This window comes from Ochotona curzoniae, unplaced genomic scaffold (genome assembly GCF_017591425.1).
Source record: "Ochotona curzoniae isolate NIBS_2020 unplaced genomic scaffold, NIBS_Ocur_1.0 contig_4504, whole genome shotgun sequence".
NCBI lineage: Eukaryota > Metazoa > Chordata > Mammalia > Lagomorpha > Ochotonidae > Ochotona > Ochotona curzoniae.
This window is the reverse complement of record NW_024466309.1, coordinates 1,852,203-1,867,064: the sequence shown is the minus strand read 5'-3', so window position 1 is coordinate 1,867,064 and position 14,862 is coordinate 1,852,203. Positions and strand designations below refer to the sequence as shown.

Below are 14,862 nucleotides of genomic sequence, written 5' to 3'. Positions count from 1 at the left end.
GCCCTTTTAATTCATCAACGATAGAAGTGTGGGTTTCCGTTTATAAATTTCAAATACACACAGGCACACACACACAGGACTTCACCAACACTTTAAACCAATTTATTTTTTAAACTAGACAGAAAGACGAAAAGAACCTATCCTTGGCAGGCAGAGATGAGTGTTCACTGTCAAAGGAAACCATCTCCTTGGGCTCTACACCACAACGACCTCTTACACAAGTTAAAGGTCTGAGTCAGACCTATATATGCATCGTTAATTCATTTCGTACTGCCCTGACTGGCATGTAAAAGAGCAAAGACAAATTAAAGAGGTGCAGAAAAGTTAACGAACTAACAAAATGATCCAAGACAGGTATCAGTGTTTGTAGACTTCCAGACTAAGTTTCTATTTATGCACTTTTAGAAAGAGAAGAACCGACAGTAAGGTTAGATGTGTGTTAAGATCAAGTCTTCCCACTGGGAAGGCCCTGCAAAGCTGTGCTGGGCCTCATCCCAGGGGTATTAGATACATTCTGTATAAACCCACAGGCTCTCCTAATACACAGTACCCACTCTGCCCACACCAATGCCAGGTACACCGGCACACAGCTGTTGTTAAACTGAAGTAGATACCTCATTTATAAAATTATGTAAGTCACTGATATTAACATATAATTTCAACCTGTAATGAATGGCTTGGGAAAAAAAAACAGTTATGTCCATCTTATCAATAATACCTTTTTAACCATTATTATTATTTTGTTTTATGACACAGTTTAATAGGCACTGAGCCTTCCCCTCCCCCTCTCCACTGATTTCCCTTCAGCTTTCTAATGGGGGTCTGTTGCGAGCGCTCACTAGTTCAGCATGCTGCCCCTGAGGTGTCTCCCAACAATGCAGGTGTGGACAATGTTGGGGGTCCAACACCCAACTGTCAGGACATTATCATTTTGCTGAGATTCCATCCTTGAACAGCATGCATGGACACATTCGGTTTCCCCTATGCATGTATTAACTTCTGCTACACTTCCATTATAAATGCCCTTAGATATGGAGTCAGTGTGCACAGTCCACCATGGGGAGACCAGCAGTGAGCCTTCATTCACATGAAGGTAATGAACATGTAACAAAGGAATCGGTGTGACCCTAGGGTCATGAAAAAGTCAAGAATCGTAGAAAGAGTCAAGAATCCTCACATAGAAATAGACGCCAGCGTATGTCTCATGTGGCACTAATGAAAGTATAATAAGGACTAAATTATCACTACTTCTGAGCATAGCAATAACAGTGATCAAAGGGACATTAACAATCTTAGGTGATTACAATCAATCAATGTCTTATGGATAACTAATGAATTATCTTACAATACATACAAATAACTAAGAAGTGCAAAATGGTAAAAATTCACAAGTAAAATCCTTGGCTGTTACATCATATTACTGTGAGTTGGAACAGGAAAGAACCATTCCCTGGGATGATGTGCTAAACTTCCCCTGGCCATGCTAACATCGAGCCTCATCCAAGCACAATCTCTTACAATTAGATACATGTCTACCTGTGTTCTTTTGCAGAAATGCATTCCGTTGATTTTCCTTTACTCCTGGCATTCTCTTCTCTGTTACATCCTTCAATTGTGGGGTTCTATGTGCTTATTTGTTCTCCTTTTGTTGTTGTTGTTGTATTTTAATGCCTGTTATATTAGAGCAAACATATGATATCTGACCTTTTGGGATTGGCTCATTTCCCTTAGCATAATGGTCTCCAGTTAGGCCAATTTGGCCATAAGCAATTGTATTTCATTTTTTTAAATAGCTGCGTAGCATTCCATGGAGTAGATGAGCTGATGTCTTTATCCAGCCCTCTGTTGCTTCCATGTTTCTGCAGTTACTGACTGTGCTGCAATGAACACTGGGATGCATGTGCTGTCTCCTGTATCAGGGCTTTCAGGGGTATTCCTACAAGTGCCTTTTATGATAGTATCGAGTTCTGATAACATTTTAACAATTATGATTCACTAAGCACTTATAAAGGATTTCAGCTTACATGTAAGAGCTCAAATCCTCCCACTAAGTCTGTACCCAACTTTTATCATCTTCATTTCAGTGTGTATAAAAACATCTAACGTTAAACAGTCGGACAGCAACATCAGGATTCAGACCAAACCTACACACGAAGTCACCAACTCTACCCTGACTTCCAAAGAAGTGGGAACTTCCGGAGTCAACAGAAACAAAACAACAACAAAAAGTTCATTTTGGAGCAAAATGTTTTTGCCACTTTTAAATACTATGTAATTCCCTTGATAGTTTTGAAGACTTCTCACAGATCACAATCAACCAAAGTACGAATTCTTCATAAAGAAGAGATGTGGCCTACATCCTGGAATACCTTCCTTAGAATCTGTCTTGTTTTTGAAGTTTTTCTGGGCTCCATAACACGCGGGCATATAATGATTTTATATTAATTTGGGACATGCAAGAATTGGTTTACAATATTTTCAAATGAATAGAATTTTTTTGCATTTTTGGAGTAATGGTCTTTGGCTAAAATACTTTAAAGGACCAACCAATAACTTCCATCATTTATACAGCATATTATGGGTTTAAGTGAGGAAGAAGATACAACTGCATTTTACATGAATGGATGTCAAAACAGGGAAAGACGATGCTTGGGCTATAGCCACCGCTGGACTTCCTTGCAGCCAAAGAAAATCCAATCAGAATGTGAAGCAGAGGCCAAGGGCCTGTGGACACTGCGGACACACAGCCGCAAAGAGTGGCCAGGCAAGAGGAGCACCAGGCTTTACCTCAACACCACGCACTGCTCTGCTGTATGTGCTTCTCAGCTCCTCCTGTTTCCTAGTTCTTCAGAGCACCCCAACTGTCCAACTTACACTCTGCTTCTCTTGTAAACAGTAAACATATTCTAAAAGCTCACTTACACATTTCAATTTCACAACTTATTATATCATATTCTCTAAAAATATCAGTTCATCTTCAGACTTTTCTAGCATCAAGCTCATTTCCTAAATCCATAATTTAAAGAAAATCTAGACATTTGCCCAAGTTTTAAAGTTTTTTTTTTTTTTTTTTTAAGATTTACTTGTTTTATTGGAAACTCAGATATACAGAGAGGAGAGACAGAGAAGAAGATCTTCCCTCCACCGATTTGTTCCCCAACAACCTAGCCAATTCAAAGCCAGGAGCCAGGAACTCCCTTCCAGGTCTCCCACATGAGTGCAGAGTCCCAAAGCTTTGGGCCATCCTCAACTGGTTTCCCAGGCCACAAGAAGAAAGCTAGATGGGAAGTAGGGCAGCTGGGATACGAACCACTGCCTGCCCATATGGGAACTCAGTGCATGCAAGGTGAGGACTTTAGCGACTAGGCTATGGTATTGGGTTCAAGTTTAAAAAATATTGCAGAAAATCATGTGTGTGTGTGTGTGTGTGTGTGTGTGTGTGTTACAGGTCAAAATAAATAGGTTAATTGGTTCTGAAATGTCAAAAAAATTGGTTTTCTCAAAATCAGGTAAGATGTGCTTTCCCTATCTGCTATACTCTTTACCCACTTCACAGAGCTTAACGATGGAGCTTCCTGAGAGAAAAGTGCCTGTGACCTCCCACCAGGCACCTAGGAGTCTAGCAAGAACAGGTCAGTCAAGCAGAAGAACGGAGCGAGGAAAGGGCATTCCCTAGCCTCTGAACTGCCACACAGAAGCCAATGTGACCGGCCGACTCGTGAACACACTCGTTCTTTAAATGTTTCTCAAAGACTCAGTTTTGTGACTGCCAAAAAATGCATGGCAAAAAAAAAAAAAAAAAAAAAAAGAGCAGAGCCACCTGCTTAGTCTGGCTCATCACAATGTGTCAGAAGAATATGTGAAAGACTCCAACACTGACTGTGTAGATGGTATTACGCTGAATGCTTTATAATACTTGAACTCATGTACTTGAGTTGTGAAAATTAGTATACCATGGTTTATGCCCATTTTACAGAGTGAACTGGAACAAGATTATACAGTGTAGCAGGTGTAGAGCAGTTATTCAAATTAGCATTCACACTATGATCACCTCTGGATCTGGACTACACTGTGGAGAAGCACACATGTTCAAAGTTAGATGTCTAACTGCTTTTCAACAGAAAAAATTAAAAAGTTCACTAAATTAAGCTGCGCAAGTGTTATTATTTGCTTGCTAAGAATAATTACAGCTGCATCTCAGATAGGAGTTGACAGATTTCATTAGATGTTTCTGAAATGAATGGTATCATTGATTCAGAAGTGTTATTTTTGTGTGACCTAAAATTCATGTTTAGTTCCCAAGTTATTTATCTCTGAAAATGTGACGCATCCTGCTTCATAAACTACATTTCATTTTAAAACAATTCCTATAAAAGGTCACAGGACAAGAGTTAGACCTTAACTTTCCATGGAATAAAGAACTGAATCACAGGTCTCCTGAACACACAGCATCAGTAAGCCACAGCTACACCACCAGCATGTGATCCAAGCCTCGGCACGCTTCTAGAAAGCCTCCAACCCTTTGTGCAAGAAGAGCGCTTCAGTCGTCTGCAGCATACACAGTGTACCGGGACTCCGGACCAGTCCGTGGCACACACGGTGTACTGGGACTCCAGACTTGATAGCAGCTAGGCAGAAGCCCACTCCTCCTCAGCTGTCTGCAATAGCTTCATTAAACGTAGCAAGCACCAAGATCCCAGAAATTCACAAGCCAGTTTGCCTTCTAAGTTGAAATAACAATACTAAACTTTACCATTGTAAAGATGTCTTACTCGCTAAGCCTTTTCAAAATGCCACCATTACAGGTATTATAGATCTAAAGACAAAGAATAAGCAATCTAACTCTTTCAATACATTATGGAGAAGATATAGTGTATCATTTAGCATCAAAATACATTCTTCCTTACTAAGATACTATTTTCTGGAAGGTTAATTTGACAATCATTTTCATCTTTAAATCTGTACAGCACAGTACAGTCAACCTAAGCTACAATTTTCCCATTAACACATCTACAAAGAAACTCATGGATGAATCACAGTTAAATAATACTGTTTAATTCAACACGCATATTATTTGCATAAATACTAACACCCTGGAACACCAGAGAATAATACTAAAATTAAATGAAGTACTTTTTCAAATAAACACTTCACACTCGAAGGCCAACTATCTTGTTTCAAATCATGTTTGCTGAGAATGACTGCCTGTATTTCTAGAAGAGATTCACTGGTCCATTTACAACAACTTAGTATTATTTCTTTTTTTTTTAATTGTTAATCACATTGTATTATGTGATACAGTTTTATAGGCACTGGGATTCCCCCTACCCCTCCCACAACCCTACCCCCATGGCAACTTAGTATTATTTCAAGTCAACGTCCCCTATACTTGAATAAAACAAGAAAGCATTTATTAGTATTAACCCGACAGTTCAGTTTATCAGAAGTCAAGATTCAAATTATAGCCATTTTTTTTTATGGCTATAAAACTTGCTAGAATAACCATTTTTATCACTAAACAGTTAAGTTCAGTGTGAAGGTCTACATGTAAATTTTCTGCCTTCCAAGTAAAGACTCAAAATATGATATAGTTACGGAAAATTTTCCCAATAATTTTGTCCGACAGCCCAAGTCAGGTACACAGACTCGAAAGATGGGAGTATCTCGTGGTAGAACTATGGCAGTGGTTACGGCAACACTAGGAAGTTCACTCTAACTGCAACAAGGTAGGCTGTTCACCTCCTTCCCTCATCACTGCTGCAAGGAAGCAGCTGAATCACTTATCTGCTTGAACAACTCTGTGTTTTCTGACACATGAGAAGAGGCATGCTGGGTTTTTCTTCTCCTATCTCCAGCCTGAGATGAAGCACCTGCTTGCCGTTCAGCTACTTGCAATACACAGATAAAGCACAACAAAATGGGGGAGTTAGTCACCAGAGTACTGGCTACAACCGCCACAGATGGGAATTAATCACTAGAGATTGGTGACAGCTGCCACAGATGGCCTCCTTAAAGGAAGGTCTTAACCATCCTTAAAGGAAGGCCTCCAATATTTAATTGGTAGCCACACAAGATTGAGGTTTTCACAAGATGCTACAACACTCCTAAATTTCCCTGCCTCTTTAAAAGTCCAGCTATGGTTAGTCATGCTGATGATAGCAAGTGGAGTGTTGGTAGGCCTTACAGAAGGGGTATGCTAAGGATGCACACACTGCTTTCCTGCTAGACAGGGCCTCAGCAACCATTCTGTGTGGTGAGGTGACCTTGAGAGCAGAAGTCTAAAAACAGCTGGTGGGGCGGGTCCAGCTGTTTGGAGCAGAGGAAGAAGCATTCACCCCGCTCCCTGCTGCTTTTTAAGTAGCCAGCACCATCTTTATTCTGTCACAGCCAATGTGCCTGGGGTACCGAGCTTGGCCTGCTGGCCACCCATCGCCAAAGGGCTCTGGGGACTTGGGGGTGATGAATATTGCCTAGGGATATTCATGGATACAAACACCATATGTGTAGTGAGGAATGAATCCTGAGGGATACCTAACAACAGGGCCACTGTACTGGCTGGTAAGTGAGGGCGCTGAGACCTAGTGGTATGGAGGAGAGAGACTGGGATATCAATATGTGTCAGACTCACTCATCAGCCCACATGGGAGTCCTGAGATGAGCTTGTCAGCACAGAGCATCACTGACTGCCACACGCCATACCACACGAAACATATGGCTGGGGGCCTAGCAGAGCTAGATCCCAGTACTGATTCAATATTGGAAAAGGGGACAGGTCACATTAGGTTGGGCCATGACACTAACCAGCACGTGAAAGAACCAGGTGTTGGGGTAGATTCTGTGGGGAATAAGTGGACCCAACCCTATAGAAATAAAAGTCCCGCTGGTTAGCCCAAGAGTTGGGGTGGTGATGGGCTGAGCTAGGGTGAACATGGAACCTACCAACACTCATGAGTACTGGTGCTGAGAACAGGCTGGGCAGGTCCAAGCTGCAGCACCTGCATGTGCATCTTAAAACAGGGTGTGGGTGGGCTAGCCCACAAAATCCACCACTTCATACAAAGGCCAAGATGGAGGGGCAGGCTATGCTGGGCAAGGGCCAAGCACCTGCTGGAGGATGTGAGATCTGAGTCTGGGAGTGGGCTGAGTGGGAAAACTCGGAGCCTTCCCTACTGGGCTATAGCTCCCACTGGTGAGCATGTGTTCCAGACCTAGAGGTCAGGCAAGTTGGGCAAGGTAGCTCCACCCATTGGCAAAGGTATCGGTTGGGTTTGGAAGGGGGCGAACTGGGCAGGGCCGAGCAGATCTTAGCCCACTGGTGAGTGCAGAAACCAGGCTGGAGTGCAGGTCATGCCGGGCTAGGGTATCATACCTACCGGTTCACTTGAGCTGGAGATGGGAGCAGACTGCCAGCGAGAGTTGGGATTGGGGGCTGGCTAGTTTAGCCCAGGCTACAGCATCTGAAGGCAAATGTTAAGACAGGTCAGAGCAGGCCTGGCTGGAAAGCAAAGGGGACATCCTGGCCGGGTTGTGATCCCCACTGGAGAGCGCGAGGGAAAAGGTGGGGGCTGTGGTCTGGATATAGCTGCTGAATCCCTCAGCACATGTGTGGGCTAGGTATGGGATGCACCAGACTGGGCTAGAATCCAGCACCCACTGATACTCGTGAGAACCAGGGTAGGTATAGGATGGGCTAGGCCAGGTCTCTGCCCCCACTGAGCTATGTTTGAGCTATGTTTTGGCATGGACCAGACTTGGCTGAGCTGTAGCATCCAACAAGAAGAATGGAATGGGTGAGGGCTGGTGAGGAAAGGCCACTGTTCCTGCTAGGACAGGAGGTGGACTAAGCAGGGCTGACCCACGGACTCGCTGGTGTGCGCAAGATCTGGCATTTGGAGAGATCCAGATGGAGGAGCCTGGGGAACTCCTGTCCTGTCAGAACACAATCCCTGCAGGTGAATGCAAGAACCAAGAAGGGGAGCAACCCAGACCAGGCCAAAATATGGTACCCACCTGCATACATTTGGTGCAGGTCAGGGGCAGGCCAGACCGGGTCAGTCCATATCATCAACTGGCAAATCCGAGTACCAGGACTGAGTGTGGGTCAGGCCAGGTCAGGGCGCAACACCAGCCAGTCCACATGAGGGCTGGAACTGGGAGCTGGCAGGACTGGGCCAGGCTGTAGCCCCCACTAGCATGAGTTGGAATAGGGGTGGGCCTGGCCTGGCCAGGCTACAGGACCCACTGGCAATGCAGAGGTGAGGGGGCTGTTCCAGACTAGGCCACAGCACCCAACCATGATGGGGATGGCCCCAGTGAGGGGCCTGCGAAGGCCCCTCTACTGGGCCACTACTCCCACTGGTGAGCGTGAAAGCTGGGATGGGGGCAGATCAGGACAGGCAGGGATATATCTGATGGCCTGCATGTGAGCTGAATTAGGGAAAAGCCAGGCTGGTTGGGACGAACTGGGCTTCAATACCCATCAACATGTATGAGAGCTGAATGGGATGTGGAACAGACCAGATTAGTCTGCTGTACACACTGGCAAGCACAAGAACCAGGGCAAGGATGGACCTGGTGGGGGTTTTTGTGGGTGGCTCCGACTAGACTGCAGCTCCCATTGGTTTACGTGAAGGCTGAGTATGTGGTGGGCAGGATCAGGCTGGGCTCCAACACCCAACGAATTTCATAAAACAAGGGGCTGGAGACAAAACTAATTCAGCAATTGCGACTACCAGTGTGTGCATAGGCTGATTTGGGGGATGGACTGTGCTGCACTCTATATTGGCAAATACACATAAAAATCAGGTCTGGGATAGCCTCAGATGAGGTGTCTTGGGTGATTCCCTACCAACTGAACCACTGGACTCAGAACCCTAACCATGGAGAGAACTGCAGGTTCCATGGGCTGACTAGGGAGTGAATGTGTCAGAGCTGGGTCTCCTCAGTGGCTCAGAAGGAGCAGAGGACAGCATATCCAAATGCATATGTAGGATACAACAGTACATCGAAGCCTCCAGAGGACACCTGGTACCATGGCAGAGGACAGAAGACAAAACAAATTGATCAACTAACCCAGCCAATCACTGGCAGTGCAGATCTGGGCAGAGGGCAACACTAAGGTGGACTATAGCAGCCAGGGGATTCGGGAGAGATTTCATCGTGATTGGAGTGGCGAGTTTACCAGTAATTCACGACTGCTGAACTATCAAAACCCCTTGAGAAATTCATGGTGTTGTAAATTTCCATTTTTCTTCCTGCTGCTGATTTTGTATTGTGGCTTTTCACTTTAGAGGGATGTGTGGTAACTGTATAATGGAGATTATCATGTCCAGATGTGAGGCTGCAGTGCAGTGTTCATCTCTACTCCCAGATCGAAGGTGGACAACTAATGAAACCGTTAGCTGTATCTTGACAATGGGAGGCTAGACACTCTGCCATTGTCCATGCTCACAATGATGAACATGTGACTGTTTATGAAGAGCTATTTTATAATAATATAGGAGAATTCAGTAGAGGAAGGTGATTTGGGGAGGGAGCAGGGGAAATAAAAATAAATAAACAAACAAACAAATAAATAATTAAAAAAAAAAAAAACCAGCAGGTAGAACAAAAAAGAACCTGATTTCTGATGCTACGTAGTCATAGTAATACTAGCCCTGGACCACTGGGTTCCAGATTTCTCCTTGTTATGGGACACAAAAACTTTTACCCAGCCATCATTTTGGATTTTCCTTTGTGATCATTACAAAATTCTTGTCTAAATTGGCAACAAAATTTGTAGTTTTCACAGTAAAGCAGAAATATGTATCTTTCTGATGCCAAGGCTTAGGATCATGATCAGCATCAACTGCATCAACTGGGCTGACTACTTTGTGGTACATTCATAAGCCAATGTCAGTGTGGATTGATTAGGCTTTGCCACAGCATCAGCTGGCAGATGCTGGCACGGAGGCCACATTCTGTTAGGCACAGGCATGGTTTAGACAGATGGTGTCACCCCCTGGCACCAGTATGGACTGGATAGTGGGGACAATTATGTGGGAAAAGTGGTTCTGAAATCTCAAACCCTGCTGATAAAAATATTTTACAAAAGACAGTAAAAAAATTCCTGGAAATGCTGAGTTTAGAGCCATAACAGGAATTATATCAATGATGCTGCAAGCGAATTATCACAAAGTAGCAGGGATCTGCAGCTGGAGCTGGCAGTGAGACAGTGCTGGCGAAGACTGTGCCAGGAACATGGACACTATGATGCTCAATTTGCCGAATCTAGCTCAGCAGCGTGTGCATCGGATGCAGGAGATTCTCAGTGAGGGAAATGAACTAACTGGTGCTGGGGCTTAATGGGTGAAGCTGTATCCTGCAGTGCTGGCCTTTTTTATGGGTCCCAGTTCAAGTCTCAGCTGCTCCACTTCCAGTCTAGCTCCCTGCTAATGTGCCAGGGAAAGCAGCAAAGAATGGCCCAGTGCTTGGGTCCTGTACCCATGAGAGACCCAGATAAAGCTCCTGGCTTTGTACCGGCCCAGCTCTGGCCACTGTGGCCAATTGGAGAGTGAATTAGCTCTTGGAAGATCTCATTTTGTCCTTCTCTTCCTCCTTGCTCTAATTCTGTCTTTCAAGTAAACAAACAAATGTTAAAAAAAAAAAATTAAAAAGTAGCAAAAAAAAAAGTACTACTGAATAACAAAGGCTGAGGCTACTGAAGTTGGAGTCAAAAGATTTCTAGTTAATTTCAGATTAGAAAATTTTAGGAAATAATTTCGATTTCAAGGTTCCAGTTCACCATCAGAAAGAGGGGGATTATTCACAAGCTCTCCAAGGGATTTGCAACTGCAAATGTCTCTACATACATTAACACATTCATTTAAAAGAAAAACTAAAAACATATTGACATTTAAGTCTAATACGATTCTTCCATCAAAGAGTGACCACACCTTTAAAGCAGCGGCATCTTTTCAACAAAGCAACGAGCCCCACCGCCAAGTGGTCCGGGATTTTTGCCTGCTCTGCTCTCTACTTGAATGTGATAAGCTCCACTCAACTGGCCCAGTCATCTCCCTCAGCTCCTAGCATGCACATCTCTGCTTCCGTGCGCCCTGTCCTGATTCACAACATGCCCCACTCTTCTCTATTGATATCTGTGCCCTACATGTACTTTTCATAATTTTTACCGAGATGTATATGCTTTTCTCCATAACCAAGCCTCTCACTATAATGTGACCTTCAGAGGGGAGCCAGGTGTGTCCGTCCGGTGCAGCTTTCACTAGCTCACGCCCTGGCATAACACCAAACACAGAGATGTAGCTTATTTACCCAAGTATTTTGTATATAAAAGAACAAACAAGTGACACATGAACTAGACACTCCGGCACTGCACTGCTCACATGTGGAAGCATTTAATCACTTACCTCATTAAACACAGGATACATGACTGCATAGAGAGGCATAGAAACCATGGAAGTGGTCTCCGCTTCATTCTTCATCTCTTCCATTGTCATCCTCATTCAAAAGCCAACTACAGCAGAAAACGAAGTGCTCAAATGCAGGGGAATCTTCATTCACTGCAGTGTTTCTTCTCTTTTTTGCTATGATAGAAGGGGTCCAAACACACACTGACCTGGTGAGAGGCAAAACACAGCAATTTACTACAAAAATCAGAAATTTTCCTCTCCAAATGATCGAATTCATAACTTATGAAAAACCGATTTGTTAAAAGTAACCTTGCTCATTAACACGTATATCTTTTCTTCCAGCAGCTCAAATCCTGCCCTTCCCTACTGATCATGTAACTGGGTGGTACTCCACTCCATCATAAAACAGTGAGTCAAAAACTGGCTTTGGGGTCAGTGCAACGGCTCAGCATGTTAATTCTCTACTGGCAGCACTGGTCTCCCTTGAGTGCCAGTTTATGCACCAGCTGCTCCATTCCAATTTGGTTCCCTGCTTAAGGATGGGGGAAGCAGCAAAGCATGACTTAAGTCCTTGGGAACCTGCTTGCATATGGGAGATCCGGAAGAAGCTCCTGGTTTCTGGCCTCAGCTCAGCTCAGCTCTAGCCACTGTGACTGGGGAGTCAATCAGCAGATGGAAATCTCTTCGTCTCCCCTCTCTGTAAATCTGCCTTTCAAATAGAAATAAATAAATTTTTAGAGGGTTGGGGGAAGACCTGGCCTAACTTGAACTCTCAAAGGTCTCTGAAGCACCATGAAACAACAATGCATCTAATTTATCATATACAATACAGGGAAAAATATGAGATCCATGACTAAATGATTTATATGTAATACAATTATAACACATTTATGGTGTAAGCATGTATCGTAAACTAAATTAAAAGAATTAAGAATGTGTTAAAGGCTCACACAAATCTAGCAGTTTACTGTTTCTGTGACTTGATAATTTTAAAAAGAGCAAGCACAAAATACTTACACAAATCTTAAAATTGAGAAAAATCTAGCAGGCATTAATCATTTGAGAAAACATATGTTATTTAACTGTGCAATGCTTTTTGTTATTTAGAAGAACTTTAGGAATCTTCGTCTACATAAGACACAAAAAGAAAGAGAAGCCTAGAGATGCTCAAAGTTTTGGGTTCGAATCAGGAATTCAACAACATAAAAACCTTCTGCCTTGAGAACTGAAGAAATATGTTCCTTTTCAAAAGATTACACATACACATTTCCTTTGCTAGGATTAAAAACCTCAATCATAAAGTGAAACTGCAACGACACATTTATGTTAAATTCATTAATTCTGAAAACCTTATACTACTTACAAGGCATTTCTGTATATAAAATATTTTTACATGTACTTAGTCCACATAATAACTTACCTCGTAATTCCAAATTTTACAGGTTTAAAAGTAGGTTTCAATTATAAAAACTTGCCCCAAATCACATTCTGAGATCCAAAACTTGATCTCAGGACTACATCTATATATGACATCCTCAGAGCATAAAAGCAAGTCCCCTCTCCCACCAACCACATGCTCAATGAAGTACTCAGAAGTTATTTTTTCACTTAGTAAACTTAGGAGGCCAGTGCTGTGGTGTAGTCAGTGAGCTAGCATAGCATAGAGGACTTTCTCAGGTTCCTGTCCAGCTTCTAGCTAACAGCTGTGGAAGGCAATGGATGATGGCCCAAGTTCTGGGCCCTCTCACCTAGGCGGGGAACAGGTCAGAGGGCCGTGGCTCCAGGCCTTGGCCTAGCCTAGTCCTGGCTGCCATGGTCACTTGGGGAGTGCGCTATCAGACAGAAGGCCCCCTCTGCTCACTTGTTTCCACCCCCTCACTAGAGAGTTCTTGTGTTGGCTGGTCAGTTTCTGAGCTGAAAGTTGATCCCAGACTTCCCAAAACAGTAAAAAAAAAAAAAGGGGGGGGGGGCATTTAAAAAAGATTTTATATTTAGATTTATTTATAGGGCAAGAGGAAATCCCTATCTGATCAGAAGTGAGCAGATGCTTTGGTTAAAAGAAGGATGAAGACCAGAAGCTGAAGGCAAGGCAGACATCAGAAGTGGTGTAGCTACTTAAAAGCAAGGCAGGGCTGGAATAATAATCAAGAGGAAGCAAACACTCCACCCAATTGCTGCCCTGCTCTTCCTGTTTTACTGCTTCACATGGCGGTCCACTGCTTCATCCAGAAATAAACTGCAAACACTTGTCATAGGAACTCAAGTTGGAGCTTCAAATGCAGTGAGGCTAGTCACAATGAAATGGGTGGAATGACTCAGAGTATGAAGGGCAGAAGGCCTAGTATCCAGGAAAAAGGAAGTTAGATGCAGCAAAACAAGGACCAACACCAAACAGAACCTGAAGAGCCTCCCTGTTCAACTACAGAAAACATACCATGGATCTAAATACAAGCAACAAACACTTCTACCAGAACATTCTCTGATTCCATGTAGTTTATATTAAAAGGAAGACCAAAAAATGGACAATTCTGAACAACACTCAAGTCTGCTGAGAAAGAACTGGATAAGAGAAGCAACATCACAAAAAGCAGGAAATCTGAGAAGGTGGCCAAGTTTTAAATGCTGTTAAACATGCAGGCCAATTAAATTCATTTATCAAGCATACCTATGTATTAAAAACACACGTGACTAATTTCTTGAGACAGGCATTCTTCAAATCACAGTGCACACTGACTATATTCTGGGGTGGGCTCTGAAGAGTGAAGAGCTCAGTGATGGGGACAGTGCCGTGGTGCAGCTCACTCTAGATCTGATCTCTGACAAAGAGACACTTCGAGAACTTTTGCTGACACCTTTACACTGCTATTCCAATAAACTTACTCAAAAACTTATTTTTTACCTACTGGAAATACACTAAAAAAAAAAAACTAGTGTTAACAGTTTGTCCTCTAAGGCTTAACTTTATAGCACTATCAGCTCTTACTTGTCATCAAAAATGTTATGTATGTTGGCAACATTAGGAGCTAAGCAGGTAGCTGGTCTACCCAAGATACAACCATCTTCTAACACTGTTCCTATAGAAGACGCTCCCAGCAGTCAATCCAGAGCTCAGATCACCAGCACAGAGGGAGGCACCTCTCCCTCAGACAGCACTCAGATGACGCCAACACGCCACGTCCCTGAAGAGCATCCCTTCCTTGCAGTCCAGGTGCCTTAAAGGATCACCCTCTCAGTACACTGGTGCTAGGGTGAGTGCTGGCCATGTAGATAGACAGCTGAGGATTACCGCTTGCATGGGCATGAAGGTGATCTCTCTCTGTATCCTACTGACTTCAGAAACCGAAGAACAAAGGGCAGCAGTGATTTCTCAGGGTCAATTTCCAGCCAATAATAAAACAATGGAAACTTAAGGTTGGGAAGAACTACTTATCTTCATTTCAGATGTGCTGGT

General features: G+C 43.4%; 1 protein-coding gene across 2 annotated transcripts in view; it reads right to left on the bottom strand.

Moving 5' to 3' along the window:
- The window catches only part of PDCD10 (programmed cell death 10), a 44,089-nt gene that overhangs the window by 15,829 nt on the left and 13,398 nt on the right, over nt 1-14,862 (bottom strand). The window contains exon 2 of one of the 2 annotated variants that reach the window (XM_040986395.1): nt 11,409-11,617. In XM_040986395.1, the coding sequence (XP_040842329.1) occupies nt 11,409-11,504 (96 nt within the window). In that variant the 5' untranslated portion in view covers nt 11,505-11,617. Of the gene's footprint in view, nt 1-1,536; nt 1,652-11,408; nt 11,618-14,862 lie in introns of those variants that run through there. The other variant, XM_040986396.1, reaches the window with a different exon arrangement.